This window comes from Venturia canescens, chromosome 1 (genome assembly GCF_019457755.1).
Source record: "Venturia canescens isolate UGA chromosome 1, ASM1945775v1, whole genome shotgun sequence".
NCBI lineage: Eukaryota > Metazoa > Arthropoda > Insecta > Hymenoptera > Ichneumonidae > Venturia > Venturia canescens.
Window position 1 is genome coordinate 37,707,111 of NC_057421.1, and position 27,375 is coordinate 37,734,485.

Here is a 27,375-nt window from a genome sequence, read left to right on the forward strand (position 1 = left end):
TAAATGTTCAGGTATGAAGAAAAACTACACGTTCGACTGTCGCCAGAAATATGTATTTACAACAAGTTGATAAAGGTAACGAAATCCAGGAACAAACATCGATCACCATAAACAATTACCAATTACCTCACCACAAATCGTGCTTATTTCCTGTGCATACTTATTCTAAACATTTTCAATATAACTTTTCTCTCTTCTTTTATATCTTATTCTCTTTTATCTTTCTCTTTCGAAATATTTTCGATGTAAAAATATGAAATTTTCCATTTTCGACCAATACACGTGTTCGACGTAATATAAGAATATAATCGTTGTTAAGGCAGCTTCAAGCACTAGCCCACATTAGAGCGATCGATTGAATTTGAATTTTCGTTACTCGGATCATCCATTGAAATGCAGCTATAAAAAATCGTTGATTGATTCTTTGGACAGGAAAAAACCGCAATCGTTTCCACAGAGGTTTTGGTTTTGGCAAATTTTTCGATATCGGAGGCAAATCCGTCGATCGCTAACTGGAACTGTAACTGTGACTGTTGTTCAAATTTCGCAAAGAAAGAGTGACTGCAGAACGCTTTTTGTCACTCAAAAATAAGAATTTTCCGGGAAATTTTCTTTGTAAGACAACAATTCAAAAAATACGAGAGCTCTAATACGATTTTCAAGATCTAAATAAACGCAATAATATTTGGATGCATATAAGGGGGAGACAAAACGGGGTATCTAAGAAAATATCGTAATTTTCAGAAGTTGAGAGTTTCATTTATTTCTTACTCTCAAACACCAAGAAACGTTCTGTAATTCTCGCAATTTTCAAAAAAATAAAAAACTCTTGGAGCACCTTGAATTGCCTCTTGAAAATCGGTAAAATTTCTTTTTTTTTACTGCAATTTAAATTCAATGCATCTCGACTGCGTCTTTAAAAAAGCAGTAAGAATTCCAGCAAAATTAGAATTCCTCAAGCATTTCTCTTTCCAATTTCCATCCGTTTTCGAAATTTCTTTTTTTCCTCCCATTTTGAATTATCTTTTGAAAGATTTGAAAGCGTTCTGTTTTTCTTTATTTCGAAGAATATACCGAATTGCAGGAATGAAAAAAAAAAAACAAGTTTTGCAATTTTTGAAGTACCCTGTTTTGCTCCGATTCCCCGTTTTGACTCGGTCTCCCGTATATACACACTCTTGAGGTCGATTGCGTAAATAAGCTCTTGTACTTTAGTAAGAGTTAAATGTGCTTGACGGAGTCGGAGTAGATTTCAGCTCAGAACATCCGAGTTGCCAAAATAGTTCTTCACAGGTTAAGCACACCGTTAGTTTTAATGAGAAAAGTATCCCTCACGGTACCCCCCGAGGCACCGTAAACATGATGAATATTTGAAAAATTCTAGAATCGGTGAGACGACATAGAATTTCAAGGATTCAACTGAACAAAAATGTTAATACTATTTCTCGATCGATTCGAGGACTTTTCATATTTAGCTAAATCTTTGAAAATTCATCAAAAGATTGAGTAGAGTCTCGGGACAAGTATATTGACAGCCCTGTCGTTTGCTGGCTCGAGGCTTTTGCCGAGACTATATTATCTCTGAATAAAACGATTCACGGTGTTGAGGGTAAAATTGGCATGTAATTTTCTAGAATTACGAAGCTCAGGAGCCATTTTTCAACTTGAATTTTTTTTCCAATTCCGGGATGCGATTCCAATTTTTAATGGAATTTTAATACTCATTGGTTTTAATGAAATTTTCCATCAGCATATATAATCAATCTCCAAGTACTTCATAGTAAAAATTTTCGTAGTGCTAATTATACGACAGCTGTCATAATTACATTAACATTTAGAGCCTCACATTAAGTAATAATTATCAATGTTACAATTGCTCCGACGATGGAATATATCACGATAATTTGTAATCCTTCTGGCCTAAAATCTAAAATGTTATTCTTCTTTTGTAACTGCGCCTGTTCACTGTGACTAATATGAAATAGCAGGTTTAGTTGCACAATGGCTTAGTAACCATTAAAGAATGAATATGTTATGAACGGTGCGTCGGAGAGTAGGATTTGAATTTTCAAAAAATGTCTTGATGTACTCGTGTCGATCAGAGTTCAATTCAGGGCACAATTATAATCCACTGTAGACATATAAAAAAGGAGCTAAAAATTTCATATCTCTGAACATGAATTTGTCGAAAAATGTAGCAATGTTTTTCGTTCATATAAAATCTCCATTTCTCATTGTCTCGTAACATAGCAAAACGTTTTTACACGATCAGCTGAAATTAGGTCGCACCCAATTTTTATCGTCTCTTTGTCTCCGTTTACAAACGCACCCATATACACATGCATGTCATGAAAATATAGATTTACGACGAATTTTCTGAGATCCTTATAGAGTGAGCTCGTAGCGAATTATTACCACCAATGACTCAATATTGGTAGCCTTCAGACGAGGGGTATTGAGGAACTTTTCTCGCAAGCACAGGTCTTAGGAGCCGTCCATGAATCCGTCGTTTGTCAAGTAATGTTTTCCTCTTTGGCGCGGTCGATTCGCCAGCACCACGATGGTCAGACGTTCGTTCTGTTTTGACAGACGACGACGATGTATTTTGCGAATCAAATGAGACATACATTCTCTAAATCCTCGTGCTAAATAAGGAGAATTGTCCAGAGTTCAAATCATGCGTGAATACAACAAATAATGAAAAGTCAATTTTCATTTTTTTAAGACGCTTCATATGTCGATAAAAAAGTTACTTTACATAACGCAACCACGTTTCCCTCGCTTTTTTGAGTGTGATCTAAAATAAGTGTTCTTGTAACTGTCGAAGAAAGTAGTGGCGGAGGGTACAAAATACAACACTTTCAACTTAGTTTTAGAGTTGAGAGTATGGATCAGTCGACTAAGCTCACTTGGAATTTTCGAAATCGAAATTCTTTGACCCAGTTTGACCGATGAAAAAAAGGCTCTGTCGGCCTACGCAGGAGGATGGCAAAAATCTGCTGTCACAGCCTTTTTGTAATCAGTCAAACTGTGTCAAAGAATTTCGATTTCGAAATTTGCAGCTATCTCTCTTGCACTCACGGTTGCGATGTAGAACTATTAACGTGTCAGAAGTTTGCGGTTTGCGGAAAAGAACGAGATCATAACCTCACTTTCGCGCCAAAAAGATCGAGTGAATGTCGCGCATCTAATTATTAAAATGACATCGATAAATAGAATAAAAGAATTGAGTGACAATGAGAAACATAGCAGTGATGAGTGGCTGCCCAACACACCGTCAGATTTGAAGGAAGCAGCGGAGAACAACAAAATACGATATGATTTTATTTTTGTGAGTGAACACTAATTACATTAATTTATCGTATTTCCGACCCCCTTGCCCGCGTACGATTCTATATGCCTACCGTATCATTCACGCTTGTCATTAGGTTTCATAAAGTATCGTGCATTACGATTTTCTTTTGTAAAGCTCGAAAACGTGGTTTCGTTATAAATATAAAGTATCGTGTGCACCCCGGAGACAACAATTTTTAACACCTTGCGCGATGTTTTCAGTATTCGTCTTCGTCTCGCGCGCTCGGTTATGACTCGTACTGAAAACATCGCGCTGGGAGTTAAAAGTTTCACATTGTCTCCTTGGTATATACAATGTACTTTTTTTCGGTGCAGGAGATGGTTCTTAGAACTGTTTTTTTAATTTTTAATTTTTTTTTTAATGATACTATTTGGGTCAGAGGATATTGGTCACCTTGGAAGAGAAACATATGCGAACATCATGGGGTCGTAGTTCATTTTTGTATTTACTCACTCGGCTGGTTCATCAGGTGGTGGTGTGTGTGCGGCACCACAACACAGTCTTATCCATTTATTGGGTGTCGAACTTTCTTCGTGAACTTCGATAACTAGTGAAAAAACAATTAAAAAAAATCATTAATCAAAGTTAGCAATAGTGGGAAAATTCGTTGAGAATGTCCAGAGCCATTTTTGAAGAGTTCTCATCAATTCTTACCACTGAAGCGAGTAGCTCATTTTTTAATTCTTTATTTACTGCTTTAATGTTATTTTTCTTCAACGATACGTTACTTTTTGCCAAAAGAACTCTCCATTCACGATGAAAAAGTTTTGCACGTGATTTTCGAAAAGTTTACCGATTCCGAAAGATTCTCGGAAGAAACTAAAAAAACAGTAGGTTTTAATAGCCACTCAACAATTCTTCATTCGAAATGTCAAACGTTTCAATACCGGAATCCGTTCCTGTGGGGTTTTTCTCGATCGTTTCATTGTTATTCTTAAAGCGATTCAATTTCGGAGCATAATTAAGTTGTTTTGCATTAATCCAAAGTTTATATGAGAAAAACCGATTTTTTTTAAACAGAAAAAAGTGATTTCGGTCGATGCAGAAAGAGCTTATAAATTTGTGTCTTTACTTTTACCGTGTACACTGTCCTGATGCGTCGAAATTTTTGTTATGAGCATTACCCAAGTTTTATTCACAGATTTAGTCTCCAAAAACTTTTTCTATTCTGTTAATAAAAATCTACTAAAAATCTCCAGCTGAAAGTCCTTTAGCTTTCATGAAAAAAGTTGTCATGACGTCAGTGTGAGAGTTGTACTTTACATTTTTCTGAACCTGACTCGAAATATTTAAAAAATTCTTCCAAAAGATATCTAGCTCTATATCTATGTATAGGATTTTGAAAATGTATCTTTTCTATAAGACTCGCAATTGTTATAATAATAATGAGATCTTTGGATTCATTGCATGCTTATAAATGAATATGCTTCCAATTGAGGGTGTAAAATACCTGACGTTATCCTCTGTGTATGGCAGCCACTGAATGTCGACTGTCTTCTTGTTTGGAGATCGCTGCCTCGCAATGAGAGATAAACCGAAATAGTTTTATCCAGTGCCAATTTAACCTGTGACAAAACGAATGAGATTTTTTGAGAAACTCTTACCCAAATTCCCTCAGCAAAATTTGGGGAAGTTAAAGGGGGGGGGGGGGGGTCCTGCTTTAAAAAATAAAATAAAAAATTGATTATTTTCGGGAATGTTTTTGGATAGATGGAAATAACTCACAATAGCGAACTTTTTAGCATATAGTTACAATGATATTTTATGAGTACAAAAACATTTCTTTGATGTGAGAAATACTAATTTGTACATGGTTTGTGCACCAAGTCTGATTGTTGAAGTTTCTCAGCTGCGTGCAATGTGGAAATCGCAATTATATGATGAGTCTCGTTCTCGAGATTACAAATGTAGTATCGTCTACTTCCACACGATAGAGCCACATATTTAGAGCTTATAAACAAAAAACAGGCGAGGGCCTTCAACCTCGCGCTCCGACCGTTTCTCAGCCAACGTCATAATGTTTTTTGTGCGCGGTGGTTGCACACGTATTTAGAGCTTCGTAGTTATTGAAAAAGTTTGGAAAAGATGAATAAGCACAAGAAAAGAAAGAGTAAAAGTAAGAAGAACGATGGAAAAATTTTGAAAAAGTTGAAGAAATTAATCGAATCAATAGACTCTGCGACGGAATCGGATTGTTCGGAGAGAGACGAAAACGTTGCACAGAACACGGTCAGTCTCGATCGCGATGCTCCAGCGTTGCAATTAAACACAACTTTGGCAGCGAACTGGGAAAAATGGATCGCCGAGGGGCTTAAGAAAGATAATCAAGCTGATTTGCTGGCGAAATATGCTCGTTCGGGTATAATTGCAATTTGGAAGCATCCAAATTAAATGCGGAGATTGCGGCTTCTCTCTATGACACGGCCATTGTAGAATAGGTGCAGTTTCTTATATTCCGTTTTATCCTCCACACTGGCTCACCACCACACCAAGCTCCTTCGTCCTGCTTTCTTCTCCTTTATCTTTTTTCCCTCTCCCTCTCTCTTGTCTTTTTCAAATATTCGTTGTCAAGCAGGTTACTAGCTTGTGATGTGTGAGACAGTGTATGTATCTATTTCAATAGACACAACACTACAGCCATTAAACGTGATAAATACAAATCATAAGTCACAGCACGATTACTGTTGAAAAATTGGAGACAAGTACATTTATGTTTTATGTCACCTGGACAGTAGTCTCAGTGAAACCTTATGTGACACTCATGTAATTCAAAACACAAATGCAGGTTGATTTATAAGAAGTTGTTCAATCTATTCTCTTGAAACTTGCTTCAAATGAGCAATTCATTACTAAAGGTTATAAAAAAACCATTTCAAACGTAGTGAACAAAAAAATTGAATCTGCTAAATCTTGGTAATGTATGAAAAACGTTTAGTTCAAATGAACAAAACGTTGTCAAATAAATACAAAAGTGACGAGTACATCGGATGACGAATGAAAAAAATTAAAAACATAATGATATGTATTAAAAAAAAAATTACGAAACCAACTGTAAATAATTTCAACAACACAATTAAGAAAAGCTTTCACAAATCATGAAAAAGACATTATATTTAGAAAAAATACAAATCCGTAATTATATTGTAAAAGAAAAAAATTCAAATAGAACGTGAGAAATTCATTTCTACGGGAAGCATCCGGAACTAGAGAAAGTTCTAGTGAATCAAAAAGTTACCAAAAAATCGCATCAAAGGTAAAAGTCATTTGTTACTCTATGGTGGCAGAGACTTAGAAGAAAATTGATTCTCCTCAGACTTTCAGGATCCCTTGGTATTCACAATATTCGACGTCAATTTCGTGTCGGTACAAATTATGTTTAAATATATGCTAAAAGTACTTGTCCGGCCCATCACTTTTCATTCAAATTGCTCATTTGAATGAGCCGCCATCTTGGAAAAACTGAGTGAGGAAAGAGTATTTATGTATTTATACATACTTTTATAATACTGGTTACAACCAGTGTTCTGGAAAGGTCAGACAATGAGAACACTTTTGCTGGCGATTATATGGTTATTTGAGTGCAGCAACAGTAACGAAAATCGATTTGAAGGAAAAAAAAAACGTCAAAAATTGTTGACTTTTCAATTAAAGACGCACAAATAATGAAGATTTTGATTTAATTTTACAAAATCAATGGCAGATTCTAAAAGAGCACCCTCGAAAACCCCCTATATCGGATTTTGGAAAATTTTTCTTTTGTTCCTCAGTTAAAACTGCGTACTTGAAGTTGTGTGTCTGAAATTGTCGTTTTGCGCATTAATGGGTTAGTATGGTGGTGCTATACAACATTTTGAGGGTAGGAGTATTGGAAATTTTTTCCGTGTAGCAACATGCTTGTGAAGTAATTTCTGAAAATTTCAAGATTTTTCAAACGTATTGAGGGCCATAGTAAAATCGTGACCACAAACGCAGAAAAATTATATGTATTATAAACGAAAAACTTCAACCCCCGTGGTCGAGGGTTAAGCATTGATTCAAAAATCTGAAAAAATTACAGCATTACTTTTTATGTATTTCGAACCGGTTTAGGGGGCGGAAAGGTCAAAATAAATTTTGACCCCAAATATAACGACCACCCTAATATACACACATACAAACACGCGGACATATTTTATTTCGAACTTAAATTTTACTTTGTTGGAATTGAAGTGAAAATTCTCCGTTATGATCAATTTAATCTTTTTAATGGAAAAAAAATCCATCAATGCAAAACGAAAAAAATATTGATTGCCTCAGTTTCGATGTGCCAATAGAAATTTTGTAAACAAGCAGTTCCGAATAATCTGTCATGCGTGTACAGATTATGCGCTTATACTGCCTTTCTATACTTTTGTAGTCCCCTTGCTCTCCTTCGTCATTGCTGTTTTGGGTTATTTTATTATATTCTCCAATAATAAACATCGACAAGTCTGATGATACAATCAGAGAGAGAGAGAGAGAGAGAGCGAGCGAGAAAGTGCTGATGAGAAAGAGCGGAGGCATGGACTTTTTTTCTAATGTTTCAGAATCCTGACTGATCTCTAGTCCTGTCTTTAGATATATATAGAAAAAATCTCTAACCTTTCTAAATATTTTATACCATCAATCCGAATGTTGTTGACAATTTCCGATTTGTCTCCATTACATATAACACTGTTGGATTCCTCGGCCTTTATTTCTCTTTTTTTCTTCTTCACTTTTTCCTCACCACTTTTACCAAAACATTGTCCTGCATTTATCTATTTTCTACAGAACCGGAAAAATTGGAACAGTGTCGGTGAACTATCAGATTCGCGATCTTTATAACCTTATCTAGTTAGCATTTATAACATACCATACGTCATATCATAACGAAAATATATAGGTATATACGTGTACTACAGACCGAGATATCGGTGAACTGTCAAATTCGCGATCTTTATAACCTCATCATCTATCAGCATAAACAACACACCATACGTTATACGTCATGAAAATATATAGGTATATACTTGTATTATGGCACCAGAAAAACAATATATAGGTATATAAAATGTATTATGGTACCAGATTTGTCACTAAATAAAACAAATAAACATCGAAAATGTGTACGAAAGTCCGAGACCATTTTTTGATGCAATTAAAAAATAAATAATTGATATCTCTTCAACGCGTTAAGCTACAGAATTCGAAGAGGTCGCAATCGAAAGAGAAAAAAAAATAAAAAATATGTCAACTTAAAATCTTCTCCGGAATGCTATAATTAATTAATTATTGAAGAAACAAATTTTGAAAATTTTCGAAAACAATTGGAAACGCTAATGCTCCCGTAAAGAGTCTCTGGAAGCAACTCGTCATATATATAAAGTTAAAGGGAGATTGGACGAGACAAAACCAGGTGTTTTCTTATTCGGTGACAATTTGGGAGAAAAAATTAAGTCAGCCAAGTCTATTGAGAAGGTGGGTCTCGAGCTCAAATCGCAGCCAGTAAATCGGAAGTCACAGCATATAACTAGCTCCGGAAACTGGAAGAGCCCGTCTGCCAAAGCCAACAGAGGAGGATTCCAGGCGGACTTCAATCAGGGAGGACGCAAATTTGATCGATTCTCTTGGAAACAGTCGACAGCGAGGGACAGCGATCGCGATCGTCATCGTTCTCAGAGTCAGACTCGCAGATCAGGCTTTACCAGAGGAGGCACGAAGAAATATTAGAGGTAAATTGTTCAGCGGGTCGTCTGCGTCATTTTGTAACGGAATGGAAAAAGATCACAAGTGATCATTTTGTCCTAAGTTGCATTGAAGGTTATAAAATTGATTTCGTTAAGTCACCTTATCAAACGTCACTGCCAACTATTAGGCCATACGATTGTTCGCAAATGAAGCTGGCAATAGAGAAACTATTGACGATAGGCGCAGTACGACCATGTGTTCCCTGCGCAACTCAGTTTGTTTGCCCATATTTTCTCGTGCAAAAATCAAATGGCTCGATGAGATTTGTTTTAAATTTAAAAAAGCTTAATTTGTTTATTTCAACGAAGCATTTGAAGATGGGGGATATTCGAACCGCGACAAAGTTAATTTCAAAGAATAATTTCATGTGTAATATCGATCTACAAGACGCGTATTTCCTGGTGTCGATGCATACAAATAACCGTAAATATCTAAGATTTTTATTCGAAGATCAAATGTACGAGTTCGTTTGCCTTCCTTTTGGCTTATGTACAGCTCTCTTTGTTTTTACAAAGATTCTTAAACCCGTTGTTAACCTCTTGAGGGGAAAAGGGTTTATTTCGACAATTTATCTGGACGATATTTTATGCATTGGGTCGAGCGCAACAGCATGCGTTAGAAATGTTGAAATAACAAAGCGTACGCTTGAATCTCTTGGTTTCTTGATAAATTATAAGAAGAGTAATTTTATGCCGAGTACAAGCTGCGTATTTCTGGGTTTTATAATTAATTCACAAAGGATGATATTAGAAGTGACAGAGAAAAAGAGAAAATAAATTTTGCGCTTGATTGAAACGTTCAGTAAAAGAAAGTATTGCTCTATTAGGGAATTCGCGCATGTTATAGGTAAATTAGTTGATGCTTGTAAAGCTATGGAATACGGGTGGCTATATACAAAAAAGTTTGAGCGAGAGAAATATTTTGCGTTATTGATAAGTGGGGATTATGATGCCAAACTCGTTCTTTCGGAGGATCTTTAAGACGATTTTGCATGGTGGTGCGAGAATATACCGAGATCGGTTAACCCAATACGAAGTTTTAGATTCGAGAAAGAAATCTTCTCAGATGCGTCTAAATCAGGCTGGGGTGCCTTCTGCGGAAACGAAGGTACGCATGCTTTTGGAGAGCCTCTGAAAGAAAGCTCCATATAAATCGATTAGAGTTGCTTGCTGTTTGGATGGCGTTGAAATGTTTTGCAAACGATTTGCGTAATTGTGAAATTTTGTTACGAGTGGACAATACGACGGCTATCGCTTATGTTAATCACATGGGAGGCGGTGCAGTATGCAGGGCTCAATAAAACAACGCGAGATATATGGCAGTCGGGCGAGGCAAGAAAAATTTGGATTTTTGCATCATACATAGCATCTAAAGAAAACGTAGATGCCGATAAGGACTCGCATGTAAAAAATATATCGATACGGAATGGGAGTTAGCAGATTTTGCTTTTAAAACTGTAGTAGCGAATTTTGGAAGTCCAGCAATTGACTTGTTTGCGAGTAGGAGTAACGCAAAATGCGATGTTTATTGCTCCTGGCACAGAGAGACCCAGATGCGTTCGCTAGTGATGCGTTCGCTAGTGATGCATTCACCCTTGACTGGGGAACGATCGATTTTTATGCTTTTCCTCCTTTCTCGTTGGTATTAAGGGTTTTCAGAAAAAAAACCCTTGTGGGATTGTAATCGTGCCAAACTGGCCGTCGCAACCCTGGCACCCCATATTTACGGAATTATTAGTCAAAGAACCGATTGTATTCAAACCAGCTGAATCTTTATTGCTATCGCCTTGTAGGTCTCTCCTACATCCACTCGGGAAATCGTTGGGACTGATTGCCGCGAGATTGTCAGGGAAGCATATCACAGGAAGAAGTTGTCTGAATCGGTAATTGAGGTGTTGATCTCTTCACCTGCAGAGAGCACATGGAAACAGTATACCAGACCTTTGAGACTGCGGACACAATTCTGTCATAAGAACCATAAGAATCCTTATAGCGCTGACGCGAATGAGATTTTAGAGTTTCTTGAGGAACAATACAAGGTGGGCGCGTCTTACGGTACTTTAAATTCGACACGAGCATCGATCTTCCTAATATCAGTAAAATATGTTACAAATGATAAGGTGATAAGTCGGTTTTTCATGGGCATCTTTCGTCTTAGACCCATTAAGCCAAAGTATAACGAGACGTGGGACGTAGTTCCGGTTCTCTCGTTTGTTTCGAAACTATATTCATTGGAGAATCTTAGCATGCAAGCATTATCCGAAAAACTTGTAACGCTTTTAGCATTGGGGACAGCACACAGGGTTCAGACTTTTGCGGTGATGAAAATCAAAGATATTAGTCGTTCGTCAAAGGGTTTTAAGATAAAGGTATCGGAATTAATAAAAACATCGCGTCCAGATGCTTGTCAGCCGTTATTATTGTTACCGTTTTTTGAAGAGAAACCAGAGTTGTGTATAGCACGTACGCTAGAAAGATATTTAAAAGTGACCAAATCGTTGAGAGGTGATTGTACAAATGTTCTAATAATATCAAGAAAACCGTTTAAGGCTGCGGCTAGGGAGACTATTAGTAGATGGATTCGGTCAATATTGAAAAGCGGTATCGATTCAAAATTTAAAGCGCATAGTACAAGACATACATCCACGTCAGCTGCGCTAGCGAAAGGTATGGATATAGCTGTAATTAAAAATACGGCGGGGTGGTCTCAAGGATCACACGTATTCGCAAAATTTTATAATCGGCCGATTAAACCGTCCGGAGAACATCTATAGATGTTCAGAAAATCTTGCATCAAAAGTACGGTTTTATTATCCGTAGTACACTCAGATTGGTTAATCACAATTCAGTTACAACATAGAATATTGGGTTGTGGATTATTGTAAAACCGTTGCTGCGAATTCTACTCCGGACGGTTTAATCGGCCGATTATAAAATTTTGCGAATACGTGTGATCCTTATATATTTGTAATCTCGTTCGAGATGATTACATTCCACCCAGTAAAATCCGGAGTGTTCACTGAAACCCGACCCCTGAATAATAGAAGATACAAGGACAGTTTTATTATTGGAATCCCGAAGTGGTACTTTAAACAATATGACATTGGCTGGGGAACGGTCGGAGCGCGAGGTTGAGGAGCCTCGCCTGTTTTTTGTTTATAAGCTCTAAATATGGGGCTCTATCGTGTGGAAGTAGACGATACAACATTTGTAATCATCTCGAATGAGACTCTACATATAATTACGATCGAATTTCACAACAGGTAAGTTCGTTTGATCGTTTAATTATTGTCTGCAATGAAAATTCCAAAGCCTTTTTTCATTCTCATATATTTTCCTTCTACATAAACCTATGAAAACGCGAAAAAATTGCGAAATTCTGCGAAAAATGGAGCACGTTGAAGTGATATTCTTCTTCTTTAGAAGCGTTTTTTTAAACTTGCTAAAAAAATAGAGTTTTGCAATTTTTTTTAAGTTTTTATGGTTCATATGGAAGGAAAATATGTGAAAATGGAAAAAAAATTAGAATTTTTGTTGCAAACGACAATTACGATCTCCACATTGTAATGACGCTGAAGTTTGCAATGTTGGAGTTCAACAAAATGATCTAAAAAAGCTCTCTAATTTTCCAATTCTGTTACCTACCTAATTTGCAATTCGTCGTAGTTTGTCAATCTACACCAGTGACTCGTGAATAAAAAATTGGTGAATCAAAAATGTTATTTTCGTTAATTTCGTTGGACTCCAACGTTGTAATCTTCAACGTCATCACATTGTACGCAGCTGAGAAATTTCGGCAATCAGACTTTGCGTATAAACCATGTACAAATTAGTATTTCTCACATTAAACAAATGTTTTTGTACTCTTAAAATATTATTGAAACTATATTAAAAAGTTCGCTATGGAGAGTTATTTCCGTCTATCCTAAAAACATTCCCGAAAACAATCGATTTTTTCGACTTTCTAAAGTAGAAACGGCAGACTTCCATCCCTACCAGAAACATCTCTACCAAAATTCAATACTACCAATTACATCTCCACCAAAATTAGTGTCTATCCAAAAAACAAGTCCCGTAATATTTCTACCACGATAAAACACTACCCCGCAACAACTCGACACATTTACATCCTCTTACCAAAAACATCTCTACCAAAATTCAATACTGCCAATTACATCTCCACCAAAATCAATGTCTATCCAAAAAACAAGTCCCGTAACATTTCTACCACGATTAAAACACTACCCCGTGACAACTCTACCAAAATGAATATAATTACCACGTACATCTCTACCAGAAAATATTTCCACCACATAAAATGTCTATCCGTATACATCACAACCTCCACTTTTGTTGGTAAGGAAGGGTTAACTTTTATAAAAAGTTAAACCTATTTAACCGTGAAAATTTAGTCATTAAAGTCATTAAAATCTTTTAATGACTCAATTTTCACGGTTAAATAGGTTATCTTTTTATAAAAGTTAACCCTTCCTTACCAACAAAAGTGGAGGTTGTGATGTATACGGATAGACATTTTATGTGGTGGAAATATTTTCTGGTAGAGATATACGTGGTAATTATATTCATTTTGGTAGAGTTGTCACGGGGTAGTGTTTTAATCATGGTAGAAATGCTATGGGACTTGTTTTTTTGGATAGACATTAATCTTGATGGAGATGTAATTGGTAGTATTGAATTTTGGTAGAGATATTTTTGGTAAGAGGATGTAAATGTGTCGAGTTGTTGCGGGGTAGTGTTTTAATCGTGGTAGAAATGTTACGAGACTTGTTTTTTGGATAGACATTAATTTTGGTGGAGATGTAATTGGTAGTATTGAATTTTGGTAGAGATGTTTCTGGTAGGGATGGAAGTCTGCCACAGAAACTCCCCTTAACGAATGATTGCCAAAAATGGTGGACGCACCCAAAAATATTTTGATAACAAAAATAGTGAATGCATTTTTTTCGGAGTGGTGATAAATTATTATGGTAATGAAAGTATGCCGAGCTTTTGATGAAAACTCAAAAACTTTGAATGTGCCAGCAATAACTGCATGCACAAACGATAACCTGAGCACAACTATAGTAATCATGAAAGCTGTATCAGTCGATTCAGGAAACTGCCACGGAGTGGTTGATTCCAATATAACTGGGCTTCGCGCATAGGACACGTGAATTGGGTATTTTTATCTTTTGAGCGGATATTAATGAAATCGATTTCCAATATCGTTCAATCTTTGTAAAGACAATTAAAATGGTAACGGTTGGATGACCAAAGTGGAATAACAGCATACGCATTGAATCGTCCGTGAAATCATGGGGCGTGCAACAACATTGGTTTATTCAAGTGACGTTGCCGCACGTGATTTTCGAACTTGAATTAATGATATTCGTATTACCCTCTCATGGTTCACCCGTTTTGTTTTGGAGGCGTTCATGCATACCCAACGAGTCCCCGCGCTTCATACCTGTCGGCTAGCTATTTGCGTATATGCAAGATGTGATCGTCTCTGTGCCATTCGCAGTGTTTCCCCTTCGTTTGGCATTGCGACTATTTTCATATGATTTTAGTCATCAAAGTTTTGATGAGAATACCGGTGATGTTATTTGACAAATCGCAAAAAAAGTAACGGCGCGCAAATGAATAGACAAAAGATTCGAGTTCTGTGATCAATTATTCCAAATCTGGGTCAATTTAAAAATCAAAACAATCGGAAATGTTTTTTTATATAACGTTTGAAATAGTAATTAAAACGTGATTCATATTTGGAATATTTTTAAAGAATACTTTGAACGAAGGTTAATTATTTTTGGGTATTTGCATAATTTTCTTTTTTTCACTCTCATAAAGTATGGAGAAACAAAATCTTAGAGGATTTTTTCATTTCTTATATGTACTAGATGTCAATTGTATGATATAGGATTCCGTACTGTTTCATTGTAATTTCACAACGGCCAGCACGAATTGTCTGTTTTTATGATAATCTGTTTGGCTTCGATTCCAAATTTATTTTAACATATAAAAAAATTTTTCATTTGCTCATCGTAATAGTTGCTCACCTCTCCGTTGAGGAAGCAGTAAAGTGTTGCGATAAAGAGTCCTTGAAACGAGGTGAGGAAATGTGTCGTGTACGACCAAAGTGCAAACCAGACTGTTTTCTCCAGTGGTGCGCCGCCCATCGAGATCAGATTGGTGATTCCCAGAAGTGGCAGCAGCACTACCGCTGCTCTCACAGCTTTTCTGTGGAGTTTCATAAAAACGTGAATCCGCGTTCGACATTATATTGCAGTAATATAATGACATTTCGTCACATTGATTGGGAACTCTGCACAAGTTGCTTGAAAAAACCATAATAAAATGAACCACCGTGCTAGGAATAAATCAGCAACTGCGTGGAGCATCATGATCGTCAAAATAAATGCTTCGGAACACTGTTGAATACATTTCGAAAGGAAATAATTACATCGCTTTGCCTAATAGGAAAACCCCACAGAACGGAAAACCGGATTAATCAACGTAAATGTTTTTCTGGCTTTGTGCACCCGCTAAACATGGCCAATCGTATGTTTGGTTGAGTGAGGAAACTTTTTAAATGTATATTTTTCGTAGCCCTCTTTCTTCAATTACCATAAAAAATAATAAATTCAAAAAAATAATGTTTCACGTCGTATCAATGAATGTCTATTGCTACGAAAACGCTTTCGCTCCTCCAGTCTATTTTGTCATCGTTCTTCCCTATACACCCGTGATCGGTGACCGAATTTCAGTACAAACAGTGGAAACACGTACGTTTGGATTATCGTGCAGATTTATTTGTTAAACGAAATTATTGCGCATTGTAATTGCTAATTTCGTACATCAAAGGACAAACGAGCAAAACATTAGTAGCGAACATTAATTTAACATTTATTTATTTTGAGAGCTGAAGCATCGTTGTAACTTCATCGATCTTGATAATTTAAGGGTCATGCTGGTACTCAGGCTTTTTATTGCACTCTGGTATTTTCGGTGTGCATACTATTCAGCGAAGTGTATTTCCTAAAAGTTGTCTCTTATGATAAACGCAAAAGCACTACGACAATCATGTATATGATCCATTTGGTATTTGCGGATTTTACGAAGTATGCATGCAAGTGCACGTGATGTTTGAGCAAACGCGATAAACTCCTATGTTTATACCAAATTTCTCCCAAACCCTGTAGATTTGCATATTAAATTTGCCGTCGGTATTGGACATTGTTTTCACGATGCGAGTGATTACCCGTTTATTCTGTGGTCACTCACACGAATGATGAAAAACCTTGGTAAAAGTCATCGCACACGAAATTTGGGTATGTTCGTACCACTGAAATACGAACGAAAATTCTTGAGCATGAAATTATTAAATTAGCCTGCAAACGACCAGTAGCGGAGGCGAAATTATATGAATATTTTGGTACGGTCACAGTTAAAACGCAGTCATTTTTCATTTGAAGTTGAAGACCACAAATGGTACACTGTGACTCGGCTGCTTTCACTGAAATACGAAGGATCATCAACAATTGTTTTTTTTCGCTACAAACTTCCAAAGCGATGAATAACGAGCGAAAATATGTTGAGAGTTGGCCCAGTCCATGAAATCTGCATATCAATCTCAAATGTCTAGCGTGCCATGAGTTTTAAGATCGCTAATTTCAAACTGTTGACGTACTCACCGAACTTGTTCAATTTCACTAGTGTGGCTTTGGCGCAATTTGACAACCAAAACTCGTACAATGTTCATCAGGAACAGGAAATTGAGCTGTTCAATAATTAGAATAGACGTGAGTTGAGTAGAACGATAGATCGTCCAAGAGTGGGAAGGAGCAAGATTCATTCGCTTACCAATATTACTGCCATTCGTGGTCCCTCGAGGATCCAAAAGTAAAACGTGAGATTATAGCCCCACCAACACCTGCACAGTCAAGAAGAATGATGAAGAGAAATCATCGGTTACCATGAGTCTAGCTCAGAGCTAGTACTAATTGTGTTTATTTGGTATTCGTGTGAGCTGGCATTTGAGATCAATAGCCCATTTTTTCTGCATGTAGTTCACATTTTTTTTACTTTTGGCAACTCTTAACGCTCTGAGGTACTGACCCAGATTTCGACTAGAAAAATCTGTGAAATTTAACTCATTTATTCGTATTTGAGCCTTCGTACCAGCGACTAAAAATAAAATAAGTATTTGACGAGAGGGGTGACGTTTTCAAAACTACAGAGGCGAAGCTGCTATTCAAAAGTGCAATGTTTAACACGCGAGCACACGTGGCCGATTTCCTTTCGAATATTTTTTGCAACTGTTTATTTAGTGGGTGTTGGAAAAAAACAAATCGACTGTTAAGGGTACACTCGTTTACTTATTGAATGATTGTTTCTTCAACTGCTGCTGCTGCTGCTACTGCTGCTTGGAAAAACAATCGCTCAGAATGGGCATATGGAGACCTTTTGAATCGCAAATTTTGGCAACTCACGATGGTTTTATTGAATTCTTTTTATTTCTAATTATGTGTACTTTCTTTATTATTTCTAATTATTAATTCCTCAATTTTTACATTGATCGGAAATGCACATTGGGAAAATTGATAATATTAATTGATGGATATTCAGTAAATATTTCAAATTGTATTATGAAAAAACGAAATTATTCGTAATTGATGGAAACTTTATTGTCACTTGATGATTCCATTTCCTATTGATCGTATAGAGTCATTGCCAATTACCGGAAAAATGTTTAACGATAAAAAATGCAATGTCAATTGACCAAGTAATTTTCAATTGATGGAAGAAATATTGCCAATTGACGAAAAAATTCCCAACGATGGAGAAGATATTGCCAATTGACCAAGCAATTGATAATAACCACATCAAAATTAGTGGCGAAAAAATGATTAAGATGCCGATCTCTGATGTCATAAATTTTAGTGAAGTTTCTAGGCTACTCCTCAGCATTGGTTTTCGTTTAATTTTCAAGCCTTTCTGACTCAAGTTTCAATAATAATTTTGGAACGATTGAACGAAAGGAAAGAAAAACGAATAGGAAAATCCAGTTTCCGTTGCTTCCGTGCAGCTGATAAAAAGGGGATACTGTAGAATTTCATGGCATCTCGGTTTTTCGTTATGCGGGACAAGTTCAGTAATCGAAATCATTGTTAACTAGCTTTTGATGAGAAAAAAGAACGTCGCGAGTACTACGGCAAAAGGAATATATATAGTCAAAGATCTGAAGGATTGAATGAACTTTTGATAACCGACTTTGTATATGAAAAGTACTTACTTTGAGGGATGATAGTAGACGGCCGTAACGATGGCCCAAGCCAAAGTCATGGCGACCGGTAATCCCCAGCCGACCAATCGATACACACGATAATACGAAGTCTCTTGGAAAACAGTCACTGCATTTTTTCGAATCCGTTTGAAGAATTTTGTTTACGTGACAGATACAGAGGAAGAGAGAGAGAGAGAGAGAGAGAGAGAGAGAGAGAGAGAGAAAGACAAAAATAGGGGAAAAGAAACATTGTACGCGTCAATTAATGTTCGATCATTTGACAATGAGAAATGTTTGGAGCAGGGAAAATGTTAAAGGTTGCATCATTGAAAAAAATATGAAATGTCCTGATTGCAAAATGGCCGAAGTTTTCTTCCTTCTTTATTTAAACAACAAAAATAAGTGAAATGTCATTTGCATCTATTTTTCGTAGATCCGAAAATCGAAGTATCGTAAATGATGATCATTTTCAGTGATGCAAAAATTTAACATTCACTTCAAAAAATCAAATAAAATTTTTTATTTATGTTTTATTTGTTATCAATTTTCGTTCACTCAATTTACATCTAAATTTTCATAAATCATTATTCCTTTTACGCATGGATCAATGAAAATTCGGATTTGAATAGTTATATAGGAATAGGAATATTGGATTATTGTGCAACAAATATTATAAATGTAATTGTCGATTGTTTTTTAATCGTTATAATCGCAAATTCCAAAAGTCTGTAAATAACTGAGTCTAATTCATCATTAGAATAATAATGAGGAATATTCAGAAAAAGCTAAGTGTGCTAAACATGAAATTCAACAGCGACAGTACCATTCATATGCAAATTCAACGCTTCAATCTTCGAAAGATAAGATGGCAAAAAAGTCAAATAATTAATCGAAGTAGGAGGAAAGCCTATTCAACGTATCTCATGGAAATAAAAGAAAACAATCGAAATAAAACTCACCGGTTACCATGCTGTGGAGGAAAAATCCTTCGATAAACATCCACATGAACATGGCCGTTCGCGCATACTCAAGGAGAACGTAGCTCGCTTCACAAAGGACGGGCTGTAATTAGGTCATCAATAAATTATTTTAATGCATATATTATCCACCAAGAATAATGATTCAATCAACGTGTCATCATGATTTCGATGGTTCGAGTGTTTGGGTATAATTCAAAATGCGTTCTTCCGATTCGTTATGAAACGTCGATTCAGAATTGATTAAACTAACCGTGTTTTTGATTCCATGATGCAGTCCGTAAGCTCCCGATCTTAGGAGAGCTTGGTCGATGTACAGGGTGAGCCGTATCACAACCTGAATGACCATGGCGACGAATAAATTTTTGTGAATGCGCGTTCGGGTATTTCTCAGAGATCTGCAAACAAGAATTTCTTATTTCAGCATCATCATTCGGAAACTATACGGATGAGATGATCGGAAAATATATATAGAAGATCAATTCACTGACTATTAATAATACGAAGATAATTAGTTTTTATAAGAAAATTACAATATTTAAAATGATCCACTTTAATTGGAGTTGTCCGAATAAAAATGCAGAATATTATATTGTCAACTGAGCCTCTCCGTTGCAAATATAATTATCTGTCGTCTGACATCTCAACGGATTCTATCTTGAATACTATGCAACTAAGGATTTATATGTCAAGGTTGTATGATGCATTCGACCTTGATGCTCTGAGCACGATATTAGCGATAGTGACAGCTTCACGGCCACCAGTTCGGGGTGTAATCGTGCGATTTGAGGTTCTATGACGGTTCCGAGTAATTCCCCACCCTCACGATGATAGGGCTCAAGTGTGCGCTAGCTTCTTCCTCTCATGCGCTTATTTATATCTATATATGCGAGAGTGTAGGAGTGTAAGAGAAAGACAGAAAGAGAAAATCCAACGCTCTCAACGGAGCTGGTGGAATTTTGCTGAAAATTGCTCGAGGATCTCTAAATTTCGTCGTGTTCTTTGATAGAGGGTGCTTCAAAACTTGGAGCCGATATTTACAAAAGTAGTAAACCGATCGAATAAAAATCTCAATTTTACGTTGGAAATGATTGTGTGATACTGAAGCTTGTGGATGAATGTAAACCTTCACTCTATTATCAGGAAGTTTGAATCATCTCCTCAGAATTAGTTGAAATATAGTTGAAGGCCAATTTTATATCTAATACCAAAAAATACAAAAAACGTATCGCGAATAGTTTGTGAAAATGGTATTGAACAGATGTATAAAAAATCTTAAGCACTCGTTAAAACTCTGGCGTTAATCGATTGCAACTGATGTTTTAACAAACTTTTGTTTGTGGAAGCAGAATGAAGAAACTTGTATAATCGAAGGTTACTTGCACCACTCAATTTTCGAATTTTACTGTAAATAAATTTTTGTTCCATTCGTGAGCTAATTGCATTCCAGTTTCGGTCCTTTTAATCGAGAGATTTTTCACTATAATCTTCACGACTATCATCGTTGCTTTCGTGATAGAGAATTCGAAAAATCGTAAGTAAAATTCGATGGAACAAGTTTAGTTCCATAAATAAGTCGAAAGAATGACTAAATTTCGAAACGACTTGTACACGAGTCGGCATAAGTGTCTTTGGTGCACGACCTCCAACAGTTTCCTTTTCGAAAGTCACTTAAAATCCGAACACAGAGTGAGAGAACGAAAGACAGCAAAATAGTATCGGAAAGACGAGAAATTCTGTGGGGAACCACGGTAGGGTGAAGCCAAGAAGGAACGTTTTCAATATCGCTATTGTCAATATTCTCGATGCATTGTTAGACTGTACGACGCGAGAAGATTTTTTTTCGTTTCTAAAAATAACCGAGTTTCAGTGGATTGCGTTGTGCAAATACAATTTGCTGGTGAAAAAAATGACGTGTCAGAGCAAACGGCTGTTCCATTGATTATATACATTATTTGTGAAGACGAGACGAAGACCATTAGAGGGAAATGCAAATTTAATGGAGTCAGCTTACATTCTTCAAATTCAAGTTAATGGTACAATACTTTCCGCGTCTGTACTTCGAAATTGTATTAAAAGCTCGAATACGGTTTTGTATGGTTCGATCACAAGGCAAACAATTATCCGTCTTTGTACATCTATCGATTTATCGTTGCTGCAATGAGATTTATGAATACAAATTGCTCCGACGAAACGAAGCTTTACATCAATTTACTCCGATGGTGAACTTTGGAATGTCTGCAGGGAATCATCGTCGAAAATCAATATATTTGATTATGATACTTTGATGTTTCCATACGGAATAGTTTTAATCACGTGTATAAAGGACTTTCGCACCACCATCATCACGGACCGCATTATATTCGATGTCGAAAATAACTTTCCATTCGTTCATGCAGCGAAGGATTTCTATATATTTTCGGTTTATAAAATCAGTCTCAAATACACTCGATTTTTGTGAAAATGGTTCTGTAGGTATATGGTGATTTTATTCAATCCAACCGGAAAGAGTTCGTTGGTAATAAAGTTTACCGATGTAATAAATTTCATTGAAATAAATCGGTGACTCAACACGAATATAGAACTTGCTTGAGAAACTTTTTCCCTGATTTTCAGTTTCTGGTATCCAAAGAACTTATAATTTGAAAGGATTCAAACTGCATGGTGGATGAAGGAAAACATGAAAAAAGTAAGAATTAAGGTGCGCACGAAACAAGCTAGTGATAGAAAGTTGATAAAAGCATCGAGATGTTCCATTCTCATTATGGATTGGAATTTCTGAAGAAGTGAAGAAAATCTTGAAATATATAGAATTCTTGATGAACAATCTTCTCCATTTTTATGAGAGCAGAATGGCTGCATTGGAATGGATGATCGCGCCATTCAAGGAAATGATGAACGAACTCACGGATTAACGAGAGCCTCAAAGTTTTTTGCCAGCGGCGATACTTTATTTATAATATGAAGAATGGCTCGTTGGGAGCGACATTTCTGATTATGCGATCCTGTTCGAACGATCGCTTACCAAAAACACGAAGCAAGATTATTTTATATTCTGCCCTAGGACATGCTTTTATTCGTGAATAGCTGCAGAAGAAAAAATCTGACGTCAGGACTGAAAACGATCTGTGATAAAAGTGGATTTTCAACTATACGTAAGAACACATAATATGATTCATAGGAACAGTCGATCAGAAACCTAAAAATTCATGTGTCAAATTAGAAATGGAAATATATTTTACCTGAACTTGCAGAATATTGCCAGGGATATTAAAAGGGCTGCTAGTGAAATGCTCAACCCAACGAACTCCAACGTCCGAGTCTTTTCGGCTATCTCGAGTTTTACCTGTTCAATTTATTTACATAATTTATCTCATACAATGTTATAAAGATCCAGTGCAAGGCGATCTGCTTAATTGTTCGGTGTTACGCAAGGAAAAAATCGTGATAAACGAACAGAAACAAAAAAGTTATGCTCATAATTTATTCGGTTCCAAAAAAGCTTCATTTCTATCTCAATTTGGTTGTATACCGAAGAACCTCTCTTAAAATTCTCATCGCATATCCAATTTACCTTCGCTGCATCCTCGTTTCCGGTGTAGAGCTTTCGAATGAGAAGCAGCATTTCCGGGGTGAAGCAAGGTGTGTAATTCGTCCATCCATTTGGTGATTCGCGTTCACCAATAACGCCTCCTCGCCCTTCCCAACGCCCGTCATCGCTGCAACGTCTCTCGGCAAATTCTGTATTAATCCGCAAACGAAAAAATATATGTATAAACATTAGACTGCGTCATTTTAGGGCAACTTTTTTTTTTTACCCATCGTGCCCAAAAGTCTCCAAAAATGAAGTCTCGCAAAAGGGTATACCGTTGTCAAATAATATTTAGCGATCGCGAATCGAAATTGAAAGTTTCCTATTTGATATCATTAAAAAAAACTGTTGTCCTCATTATTATTGGGTATTGTTCTGCTAATTTTCATGTGGCAATATTTTTCGGATGGATTTTCGTGGGAAATTTGATTTTCGGCAGTAAAGTCCATTGAACCACGTTCCCAAATTCAATATTATTCTCGGTATCATTACTAAAAGTGAATTTTATATGAAAATTTCTACCTAAATGGTTGAGACGCCTGAGTTATTAAATATACAGAAAATATTCAAATGACAACTTTCTAGATAAAGAGTTTGCTACAAAAAAAGTCTTATGAGCTGAGACTGTACATGGCTTCATTTTTGGACATTAACTGAAGACTTTCGGACACGATACCCTGATAAACATATTCTTTTATGTCCGGTTGCACGTATGCGCGCAGAATTTCGTGTTTCTACACTTTGCGTCATTGGAGCGTAACATTTTTTTCTCACGTTCGAGATTTATTTTATAAATTCACATTGTTCACATTGACTATCTGTTCCGAGTATCGCGGTATGGGAAAAATCGCTCGCATGTGTTTACATTCAAAATCATTTATTATAGAAAGCAAAATTTTAATAAATTCATTTTTTTTTTTGGAATATTCAAGTGCCATGTGAATCATTGAATCCATTTATTTGATGAATTTTGACCGACAACGACGGGTGTGCGATTGGAATATGGCCCTGGCGATCTCACAAGTCGAGCCGCCTCAGGGGAGGACAATATTTGCATATGGCTAACCCCTCAGCTATGCACGAGCTCGCACAACATTTACTAAGCGGGAAGCATTTTTTCTGATGGTGCTGATCGGTTGAAACTCTGCATGTAAGAATAGCAATGCCTGTACCGCGGCCGGTGTTTCTATAGTTTCTTCAATACAGTTTCTAATGATCCACGTGCAAATGCAATGCAGTTATGCATTAAGAAAGAACCCCGAGGACTAACACTTTGATAAAAGAGTTCTCGCAGGGATAGGAACACTGTAGTGCGGTTAAAAATGTGTACATAAAAGTAATTTCGTTTATCTATAGAGTAGCGGTAGCGACTCGGAGACAAGTATATACATTTATGGAAGCGAGTTCGTTGCCAAAGACTATTAACAGGAGTCATCGCGTTTTCAATCGTTCTGAAAATTTCTTTCTTGAATGAAATAATATATTGCGCACCTGAAAAGGAGACTACTACGTCAAACCGCGAGCAGCAGAATCTACGCAGAATCTACACGCGGTTTGAGGTAGTCTCATTTCACTCCCGTGGAAATGAGATATTGCAAGTTCACTTTTATAAAATAGGAAAATTAAACGGGAAAAATTACAACCATAAAAAATACAATTACAAAAATATCAATAAAACAAATTGAGACCAAAAAAATTAGTATCACAACAATTTCATAAAAGAATTATGAACCAAAAAAATTATAAACCAAAAAATTGAAACAAAAATAATTGGGCCGTTGTACGTGACGAATTCGTGAGGATAAAATACAGGTAAATTAGGTAATGTGAGCTAGAAAAAAATCCACCAAGTCCGATTTTTTTTTTTACTTTTGGCTTATAATTTTTTTCGTTTTTAATTTTTTAATAAAATTTTTGTGATCCTAATTTTTTGCGTTCAATTTTTCTTTTTTTTTTTCTTTTTCGTTCGTCATCCGATGTGCTTGGCAACTTTTGCATTTATTTGACATTTTCTCTCTAGAAGGATAAAAAGTTTTACAACCATTGATTTCCATATGATTTTACGGGTGACTGCCGAAAGGGCATAAATGTACTTGTCTTGAGTTTTTTTACAGCATTCACCCTGTATTTCAGGTTAATTTTTCTTACGTTGGAATTCACACAAATTTATAAACGGCGTGGATTTTATATGGTTTACTCACAAACTAACCAAACCTCATAAAAGTAGAGTTTTTTCTCGTTTCCTTCGATTATACAAAACATTAGAGTTCCATTTTACTTCACAGCCGTACAAACATCCATATGAAAATATCATTGAAAAAAAAGAAAAACTTGATTCAATGTATATTTTAATAAAAAGCTATAAGAGAAAGAGAAAATGAGGGTAGAACAAAAGGAAAAAAAAGAAAAACTTGATTCAATGCATATTTTAATAAAAAGCTATAAAAGGAAGAGAAAATGAGGATGGAATAAAAGGAAAAAAGTTGAACCAGAAACAATCGGACAATCTCGCCGAGTATTTCGAAGTCCGGCACGCGTAGATGCGACGCAAAAGCATGTTAAGATGTCTTGTTCTCGTCAAGTGGCCGCTAGAAGACGTTCGGATGATTGCATACCTAATGAAAAGTGAACAAGTCCAGCTGAAGACTTCTGGGGACTGAAAAGCTCGAGATTTCTCCGTCTACGGCTCTTCCTCTCCTTTCCGCTTCGTTCTTTCTTTCGTTCGCTCTCTTTCTCTTCCTACTTCCCTAATCGTCAACGGGCTCTCAAAGCCAGAACACAAGTATAAGGAAAGACACGAATACATCTCTGCCTACGGATATAAGAGAGAGAAAAAAAGACGCCAAGAGGGGAAGTGGGGGGCGAAGAGAACGAGAGACGGTTCGGGTCAGTAGGGACAAAGAATTTGTGAGATTTCAACTAGGCCGTACAGCATTCATATTGGCCGATGGATGGTGGATGCTTTCGCTTTTTCGTCATGTACTCCATCGCGTGTGCTTGCGGGCACTTTCATGATAAATCACCACCCTATACCACAGCCGGGCGTGCACTATCGAACAATCGAAGTGCGCTCGAAGTGGGTCGAGTACTTTGCTGCTGTTGCTTCCTCGATGCCACTTTCCGGTCCCTTTTGTAGCTTGCAGCAAACGTGGATATGTACGTAACGGGAATCGTCAATTTATGTGTGTTCCAAGTTTGTCTTATTCCTGCGAGCAGCAGCAGGAAAGACGGTACGATTGATCGCTAATCGACGCGACAATAATAACCTTTCGAAACACCCATGTTCATTATTCATGAGTAATACCCCCTTAAGGGATAATACAACGCTTCCATCGTTATGTATTTCTGACAAAATAGCACTATACCGGTCTTGCCAAACATACTCTAATTCAATATGTCAAATAACCGAATTGCAGAACGGTCGGTATTTCAAAATTTTTCAAATTGTGATATCGGATTGGGGAAAAATAAGCAATTTGAAATTTTTATTGCTGATCGACACTATTTAGCAGATTGCGTGTTTAACCGGTTGACTGGTGAGCTTTTTTCCAGTTTTTGTGCCAAAACTGGTACGAGCCAATATGTTTGAAAATCACGATAATTTATTTCTGAGGGTTTTCGAGATTGCTGATTCCATTTTTATGTGATAAAGCATGAAATTTTTGGCAGTTAAAAATTAACAAATTTCACCCTGAACCCTTATTTTTCACATTTTTGGGGGTAGCGAATTTTGTTGATTTCGATGAAAGAGTCCAGTGTGATAAAAAACTAAAAATTTTCATGTCATATAGCATGAAAATCCATTGAAAAAACGAAAAATTTCACCCTCAACCTTCGATTTTCCCCATTTCTAAGGGTAGTGAGGTGAAAATTAAGTTCAAAACTCGACTCAGTGACCCAAAAAATCATTGTATACCAATTTTTGTCCAAATCGGTTGAAAATTGAAAAAGTTATTTCAATATGTACACATATGATACAAAACCAAAATGGGCCCGACTTTTTTTTGTACATATATGATCCAATACCAGTCAACTGGTTAATCAAATATTCCTTCTTTGAATTTGTATTTACTCGAAAATATATATTTCGATAGTTTTCATTACGAATGCAATTTCAACAGACGATATGAATATCAAAAGTTCATATTATTTTTGAATTCAAAATGGAGATGGTTGGAATTGGGGATCACCAGTTTGAGTGAGTGAGTGAGTGAGAAGCGTTGCATTTCTTCATTTTGATCGACTTTCTAGCGTTTCGCCATTTTGACCGTTCGACTTTTTGGTGTTTCGGTATTTCAACCTCGCAGTAATATTTCGTCTTTCGTTATTATATTTTCGAAATTGTGAATATTCATAGTATTGCTGGTTGTAGTAATTTATGAATCAAAAGAGTGATAGTCGAATTTTCAGAAAATCGA

At 36.4% G+C, this 27,375-nt stretch overlaps 1 protein-coding gene across 2 annotated transcripts in view; it reads right to left on the reverse strand.

Moving 5' to 3' along the window:
• Positions 1 to 34: 34 nt before the first annotated feature.
• Positions 35 to 27,375, reverse strand: part of Pdfr (Pigment-dispersing factor receptor) — a 61,375-nt gene continuing 34,034 nt past the window's right edge. The window contains exons 4-14 of one of the 2 annotated variants that reach the window (XM_043410677.1): positions 22,940 to 23,106; positions 22,608 to 22,711; positions 19,619 to 19,763; positions 19,348 to 19,450; positions 18,398 to 18,500; positions 16,966 to 17,035; positions 16,797 to 16,882; positions 15,162 to 15,342; positions 4,806 to 4,920; positions 3,809 to 3,902; positions 35 to 2,577 (exon numbers count right to left, since the gene is read on the reverse strand). In XM_043410677.1, the coding sequence (XP_043266612.1) occupies positions 2,565 to 2,577; positions 3,809 to 3,902; positions 4,806 to 4,920; positions 15,162 to 15,342; positions 16,797 to 16,882; positions 16,966 to 17,035; positions 18,398 to 18,500; positions 19,348 to 19,450; positions 19,619 to 19,763; positions 22,608 to 22,711; positions 22,940 to 23,106 (1,181 nt within the window). In that variant the 3' untranslated portion in view covers positions 35 to 2,564. Of the gene's footprint in view, positions 2,578 to 3,808; positions 3,903 to 4,805; positions 4,921 to 15,161; positions 15,343 to 16,796; positions 16,883 to 16,965; positions 17,036 to 18,397; positions 18,516 to 19,347; positions 19,451 to 19,618; positions 19,764 to 22,607; positions 22,712 to 22,939; positions 23,107 to 27,375 lie in introns of both variants that reach the window. The other variant, XM_043410668.1, reaches the window with a different exon arrangement.